Source organism: Spodoptera frugiperda, chromosome 3, assembly GCF_023101765.2.
Source record: "Spodoptera frugiperda isolate SF20-4 chromosome 3, AGI-APGP_CSIRO_Sfru_2.0, whole genome shotgun sequence".
In the NCBI taxonomy this organism is placed as follows: domain Eukaryota; kingdom Metazoa; phylum Arthropoda; class Insecta; order Lepidoptera; family Noctuidae; genus Spodoptera; species Spodoptera frugiperda.
This window is the reverse complement of record NC_064214.1, coordinates 2,884,661-2,892,906: the sequence shown is the minus strand read 5'-3', so window position 1 is coordinate 2,892,906 and position 8,246 is coordinate 2,884,661. Positions and strand designations below refer to the sequence as shown.

Sequence of the window (8,246 nt, the reverse complement as noted above, 5' to 3'; positions counted from 1 at the left end):
GGTAGAGTCTGGAGTAGCTAACACTAGGTCGTATTATCATTAGTTACTGATTGAAACCATAAAACAATGACACTACCCTATCCAAGAAAATAAACCAAGACGTAAACTGTTCAACCAGACTACAAATAAAAACTACAAAACATAGTCAGTCCAATAAATAATGCCTAGGCATCTGCCCTCTCACAATTTTTACCTATCTAAGAAGATACGGGTAAAAAAACCAATGAAATTCAAGATGGGTAAGTATTGGCATAAAAATTTATTGTCCCATTTCTGTAGCAAATAAATCGCAGCTGGCACAAAGCATTCGCCCAGTCCAATTTATGTCGATATTGTCGCGAAAATATTTCATTTAGTTTGTTCAGTACACGTCGCGACTCGCGAGCCTGGGGCGAAGCAAGCGCGGACCAAAGGAAGGATCCTAAATGAATTCAGATATTTTCCGTTTTATACTAGTGTCCGTAAGTAGCTATGTCTTGCTTTAAGATTTGAATTCTAGCTTTGCTTTGAAAATAAATAGTATTTTTACCGAATTTTAAACATAAATAAAGAAATCATCTCAATCTAAAAATTATCAGATTTTGTTTTCATCTGAAATTATTTTATTAACTTTTTACAGGTATTCTATGACAACCATACTGAAAAAGAAAGAAAATCTGCTATTTTGTCTGTGGTTCAATTGCCGTTCATTCGTTCAACTCATTCAATCATTCATTCGCTCGCGTCACTGCGTCAGTGGCGCCGACGTTGACGTTTTGTTTGTGTCAAAATGAGATGCGGAATTATTTATAACCTTGCCTCATAATTTTGTTTTTGAAATAAAATGTGTAAAACCAATTAAAGTTAATCATATTTTCATTCTAAGATCTGCGATGATGTGAAAGTCGTTCGTGAAAAATAGGGATACTTTGATCTAACTAAGCCAGAAATTACAACATGGAGGCCAAGAAAATATCGTTTGGTTTTATGAAAACCAAAAAAGTTGATAAGCCAATTACGCCGGTTGTGAATGAAGATAAAAGGGAATATATAGAATGTGTGGAAGAACAATCAATTAAAGTCATTGGGTATGTAAAACTTTTAAACTGCTAAAATAACCTGTAATGGGGTAACAACGTTTGTTGATGCAAATGTGCCATTTTACATAATAAAGTAGCAAAGCATTCCGTACTGTTTATCTGATCTATTTAACTATTGTAAGCGCCCAGTTAAATATCAATTACCGTGCCCTTAGCGCGCGGCTACAAATCGAAAATGATATCTACACTAAATAAGGAGGAGCAATCGTGTGAATAGAATGAAAGTATCATGCATGTTCTCTGTCGCAGCAATACGACATGAGCGGCAGGAACACGGAAATATGTGTCGCATATATGCAACACAGACAGTTAATAAGTTAATATTGAAGCGCTAGTGGCTTTCGTTTTGTTAGTTTGTAATGTTATTAGGGTTGGCTTTTTCTACTCTTTCACATCAAATAATTTTATCTTTTATGGTAACTATCAATAATTTGTATCTAGTCTGAGGTTGGCCTAACAATCCTTGTCTTTTCATCCGCAGAGGAGAAACAGCAACAGAAGACTTACCATTAGTAATCCCGATGAAGCCAAACACACTTATCACAGCGGAAAAACTGAAGAAGATAGCCGAAGAAGTTGAAAGTGCCGTGCAAGAGCCGGAAATAAAAGAAGAACCAGTTATTAAAATTGAGAATGTCGCTGAAAATGAGACCCTAGAGCAGATGGCTGTTAGAGAGCTGATGCAGGAAGCTAAGAAAGAAGTAAAAGTAGAAGTTCCTGATAATTTGGCTATACCTACACCTGCTAAACCTGTCTTGGATGGAGAGAAAGAGGTGAGGGTCATATAGTTTTACTGTAGTATTCTTAATACTTATGTAAAAATTACATAATTCTATATTCTGCCCGTCTACCAAATTTCTTTGTACAATTGGGTTATAAAAAAAAATACAATCACAATAATATTATAAATGTAAAAATGTGTTTGCTTGGTCACTAATCAACTGACACTCCTGAACATATTTTGATAAAATGATTTGTATTTGATTTGTCTTGGGTGATAGGATACTTATTATCAGCGAAGCCACTGGTAGAACCTAGTAAAATATGATGTTAAAACTTAATAGAAACTAATACTTCATTATTCAATTTATATTATCATTATAAAAATAAAAAAGAGATGTTGGTATTAAAAAAATTCTAATGGCATTTGACCGTCTTCATGATGTTTTTTTTTTTAACTTTTAACACAATTTATTAACAAATCAATTTGTATGTTTACAGTCAACCTTGGATGATTACGAGTCAGTGCCTATTCAACAGTTTGGGATGGCAATGCTAAGAGGAATGGGATGGACACCAAGCAAAGATGGGTATGTACAGCTTTCCTATGAGTACTTTATTTTTTATTTAATCTTCTTAAAATCAATCCAATATTCTAAAAGTGCTATAGTCCAGCAGAGGACTTTCATGGGCTGTTGAATGATGATCTTTGATGTAAATACAGGGTGACTTTGAATTCGACGTATTCCTCTCGGGAGGTGATAATACAACTAATTTCCTACAAAAATAGCCCTGAGGTCCTTGGGCGGAAAGTAGCTAGTTCCTGAGATATTCAACATTTTTGGTTTTGGTAAAAAAATCCCGAATTGATTACAAAAACATCAATAAATAAAAAAATACTGGTTGGATTTTAGTTATTTTTGTTTTAAACAGTTGCCAATACATCAGTTATCATTTATAAATACTAATAATGGCAGAAATATCATTCGTTTTAAAATAGCAAGTGATTTTCTATGCAATTTTGTTTTGTTTCACTAATTTGGTCAATAGATAATTGGATTTATTTCGAAAAAAATATATGACACTAAGCGTACAAACTATTAGAAAAACTTCCTTGGTTTATTAGCTACCCAGAAACGTAAAATTATTTACAATATTCCCAAAAACAAATGAATTAATTGATGATAAGTAGAGTGTGAAGAGAAAAGCGCAATTTCAAAAACATCTTAATTTACAAAATGTTGTTCAAAATTATCTTCCCTACGACGAATACATGCCCGAACACACTTCCTTATCCCTATGATGTTCACTCTTGGGCTAAATATGCGTTTTATTTCGTCACTATGTTTTGGAGAAGAATTTCGATATTCTGCCTATTCCCTCTACATAAACAAGGGACTACATGTAAAAATCAACCAGCGTTAGATTCTGGACACCGCGCTTGCCATGTAGTTGGACCCCAATGCCAATATAACGCCTGGGAACCAAGGTATCCAACCATTGCCCCACAGTAGTTCGATAGTGCGCTGGATAAACTATCACAATATCCATTATTAGCCCCAAAAAAGTCAACGAAATCCGAAAAAAGCAAACCATCGTTAGCGCATCGCGGTTTTAATTCAAATGTTTGCAGGGGTATCATAATTAATTATTTGATTGGACCCTACTTTTCATCCAACAATTTAAATGGTGAGAATTACGAAAAAAAATTAAGGAATGTGCTAGGGTCATTGTTTTAAATTTGAATTTAGAAACAAGATGAATGAACTTATTCTACTTATTGAATTAATTTATTAATTTGATTGACGAATTAATTCCACACGACGATTGTCAAGTGCATTATCGAACTACTGTGCGGCAATGGTCGAAAACATTGATTCTCAGGCATTGAATTAGTAGGGCGGTCCAACTACATGGCATGCACAATGACCAAAACCTAACGCCGGTTGATTTTTACATGAAGTCCCTTGTTTATACAGAAGGAATTGGCCGTGTATCGTAATTCTTCTCCGAAACAGATTTGAAGATAATTACGAAATAAAACGCATATTCAGCCCAAGAGTGAACTACATAGGGATAAGGAAGTGTGTTTGAGCATGTATACGTCGTAGGGAAGATCATTTTGAACAAAATTTTGCAAATTAAGATGTTTTTGAAATTGCGCTTTTCTCTTTACACTCTACTTATCATCAATTAATTTATTTGTTTTTGGGAATATTGTAAATAATTTTACGTTTCTGGGTAGCTAATAAACCAAGGAAGTTTTTCTAATAGTTTGTACGCTTAGTGTCATATATTTTTTTCGAAATAAATCCAGTTATCTATTGACCAAATTAGTGAAACAAAACAAAATTTCATAGGAAATTACTTGCTATTTTAAAACGAATGATATTTCTGCCATTATTAGTATTTATAAATGATAACTGATGTATTGACAACTGATTAAAACTAAAATAACTAAAATCCAACCAGTATTTTTTTAATTATTGATGTTTTTGTAATCAATTCGGGATATTTTTACCAAAACCAAAAATGTTGAATATCTCAGAAACTAGCCACTTTCCGCCCAAGGACCTCAGGGCTATTTTTGTAGGAAATTAGTTGTATTATCACCTCCCGAGAGGAATACGTCGAATTCAAAGTCACCCTGTATACTGCACTGTGCGGTATCCAGGCAACTGGCTGCCACACAATGTGTCACGGGTTTGATTCATGCAGAGATCTACTCTCTGTGTGATCCAAAAATTGTTGTTTCGGGCCTGGAACTGTCATGTGTATGTGAACTTGTTTGTCAATGCACCCATGACACAGAAGAAAAAGCTACTGTGGGGCAACAATCAGAAAAAAAGATGATATAATAAAAAAGACATATATTATTAATTGTGGAAGAAAATGGAGGAGGCTTATACCCAAAAGGGATCCATTTAATATAGGATAAGATTACTAACAAAAATTAAATGTACTAATTATAATGGAATTAAAAGCTTTATAAAAAAAAATAAAAATGTTAATTTACTAAGTAGTTAATATTTTTTTTTATAATTTTTAGGTCCAAATACAAACAACCAGAACTCCGTCCAAAAGGCCTTGGCTTAGGAGCTGATAAAGTGGTGAAAGACAATCAGAAGAAACAGGCAAAGGATAAGAAAGAAGAAGAACTAGTTATTGTTAAGAACTCCTTTGTTAAAATTACTACTGGGAAGTACAGCGGATATTATGGCAAGGTAATTAAATATTAGTTAATTTTTTTACTGATTATTCTAAATTGGCGACCCGCCCCAGCTTCGCATGGGTGCAATGGTGATATATTATGCATGTATTGTACATAATATAAACCTACCTCATGAATCACTCTATTTATTTAAATCCGTTGCATAGTTTTAAAGAATTAAGCATACAAAGGGACATATGGATAGAGAAAAAGCGACTGTTTCTTACTATCTGACCGTGTCATTAGTTGCACAATGATACTTATGAGTATGCATCTAGCAAATAACTCAAATTATCCTAACAACTACACAAATAAACAATAAACCATAAATAATCCAATACATGCCACGAAAATCATAATACAACAAACTGATTACCTAATCTAATATATATTTTCATCTGGCTATTTGTTGTATTTCAGGTAGTAAGCCTAGATGAGGACAATGGGAGAGTGATGGTAGACATTACAGTGAAGAAGGAGACAGTAAGCCTCAGTGAATTCATGATGCAAGCTGTGTCTAAGTCGGAATACGACCGAGAATCCAAAGTTATAAGTAAGTATCTTCATATAAACATATTTTTGTAATAACTATCGAGAGACATACTAAAAATCACGGTTTACTCACGTATGTTAATGAAGAAAAGCTCTAGTGCTCGAAAGTAGTAGTACTATTCTCCATTAATATCCCTGACTAAACCGTGATTCTTAGTTTATATACATAAACATACTTCCTAGACAATTTACTCGATCCAAGTATAAAAATTCTTCAAATAGAAACTCTAGTCAGATAATTTCTTTCACAGATGCAATTGAAGGTGTCACTAACAACTTCAGATGCACTTTTCATACAAACCCCGCCTCTTGAATGGCCCGCAAGACAACACTTTGACAACCCATACATTTTATTCATTACTCTAATATAAATTTATTCGATACAATTCTAGACGCAGATTCGTATGAAGAATACAAAAAGAGCGAAAAGGTATCGCAAAAGCCACCAAAACAGGAGGAAAGGAGTTCTACCAGCCAGAGAAGTAATGAAATTAGTACGAGAAATGACAGAGAAGCAAGTAATAACGATTACAGAAGAAATAGAGAAGAAAAATCATCAAACGGCAGAAGTAGAGACAAGATTAGAGAAAGAAGGAATTCTTCTAGCAGTGAAGACAGGTCGAGACGTAAGCAGAAAAAAGACAGAAGGAGATATAGCAGTAATGATTCGTTAAGCTCTTCTGAAGATGAGAGGAGAAGAAGTAAGCATAAGTCTAAGGGCAGAAGGCAAAGAAGTAGCTCAGATGACTCGCCTAAGAGAAGTTCTGAAGTTAAACGAGATATTGACAAGAAACGAAAAGGGAAGAAAAAGAAGAGAGACAGAGATCGGTCTCCGAATTATAAGAAACATAGAAAGTAATAAAGTGTAATATACTTTTTTAATTTCTTTTTTATTTCAAAGGCCTTTTAACTCTTATTTTGTAGTAATGTTATGAAACCCATGTTCCTAGTAGGGCGTGAACCTTTTATTATATCAACTAGCTACTTCGTGTTCAGCCGCTCTGGTCGGCTCCTAATTTTATCATAGCGTGATTTTTATAGCCTTCCTCGTTAAATACACTATCCAAATATTTTTTCAAATCGGATCAGCCAATAGTATTGGTAGATATACCAATAGTATTGGTAGCACACGAATTTGATCCAAGTTCAGTAAAGTGACATCTGTGTTTATTAATATCAAACACTTAGCTTTGTAATTTTGTAGTTCACCACCACTGAAACCTTGCAGTTGATCATTTTCAGTGGAAAGATGGCGTTGTACAAACATAATATTTACACAGATGGCGTTAAAATCGTTTTACATATACCTACCTATAGTTTAAAGTTGGTTTGTACCAACTCCCAACGTAGCTTGATTCACACACACACCCAGTGCGTTTGGCTTAAGGGTCATACGCTTCATATAGATAGGTACTGAGGCACCGGCACGCATCAGGTCTTGGGGTGGTTAAAGGTACGCGTCCATAGGCCCGCATCGTACGCATCGCACGCAACGGATTTTAGTTTCTCTTGTATAGAAATCGTACAACTGCGTCCATTGATCCGCATCGTATGCACCGCATCAGCAATGCGTACTGATGTAGTCATACGGAATCGGGAATGCTATGCGAATAATAGTCTGTCAGTCTGTGCCGCCATGAAGGTAGGTGCTCGTTCCAAAGTATTATATCCTTTATCACTGCCTAAATGTTTGACAAGGAACTCGATTACTTTCAAGTCACTCTAGGCGCCCATTTCATTAGCAGCAAAATGCAAAAAATGTTACTTAACAGGGAACTATTATAATATCTACTCATACCATCAACGTCCACAGTATCTACCTATGTATTTAGCGTCTTTATTCTAAGTATATGTAAGTAATCACATACCTACCCATGTACTAATGAAGAAGGAAATTCCACCGCAGTCGATACACTGCAGTGAGCAGAAAATGCGTACTCGTTACCACGCAACAGGCGTTGACACGTGAGTGACATGAACGCATCCTAGCGTGGGTCGATAGGTTCCCGCTCGGTTATCATAATTACCATGTACCTATGTACAATCGATTAATTGTAATCATGACCCACTAAATGACAAATTAAAACTTTCTGCCTCGCAAAACAAAATTGTTGTGGAATGAGCTGTCGTCGTCGGTATTTCCCAACCGATACGACCTTCAAACTTCCAAGAAAAGAGCACCTGTGACTCCTCTGGTGTTGCAGGTGTACACGGGCGGCGCTGATCGCTTACCATCTGGTGACACGTCTGCTCTTCAAACGATGCGTTTTAAAGGAGAAGGGGACTTCTCCATACATTTCTGGGCCCAGGTGTTAACTGAATCAAACTAGCCTTATTTGTAAGAGGATACAATAACAAGGCCTCACTGAAAATTTGGTGAAAATTGGCTATCCAGGAATCAAGTTATATGTACCTATTGTAGTAAAAGTGAGGTTATGTTATAACATTGCAGTTTTTTGTGTTTTTTACGAAATACTTTTGAATAGTTTTGGTTGTGTTATGGTTTTAAGCAAGGAGCGTGTGTGACGTGTCGAAGATTTGACACGTTTGGCTCTCCAGTGCCCCGAACAGTCGCTACAGTCGAAGACAAGTTTTTACATTCAATATTCTGTACTTAGGGCCTATGCACACCACGTTTTATAAACGTTTTTCTCCTACAGTGCAGTTTGTTGTCGTTTGTATCG

At 35.4% G+C, this 8,246-nt stretch overlaps 1 protein-coding gene across 1 annotated transcript; it reads left to right on the top strand.

The window, feature by feature from the left end:
* Positions 1 to 724: 724 nt before the first annotated feature.
* LOC118274211 (G-patch domain and KOW motifs-containing protein) lies at positions 725 to 6,444 on the top strand. The gene is made up of 6 exons (XM_035591642.2): positions 725 to 1,067; positions 1,561 to 1,852; positions 2,301 to 2,389; positions 4,849 to 5,023; positions 5,431 to 5,563; positions 5,955 to 6,444. The coding sequence occupies exons 1-6, from the start codon at positions 937 to 939 to the stop codon at positions 6,419 to 6,421; spliced, it is 1,287 nt and encodes a 428-aa protein (XP_035447535.2). The 5' UTR covers positions 725 to 936; the 3' UTR covers positions 6,422 to 6,444.
* The last annotated feature ends 1,802 nt before the right edge of the window (positions 6,445 to 8,246 follow it).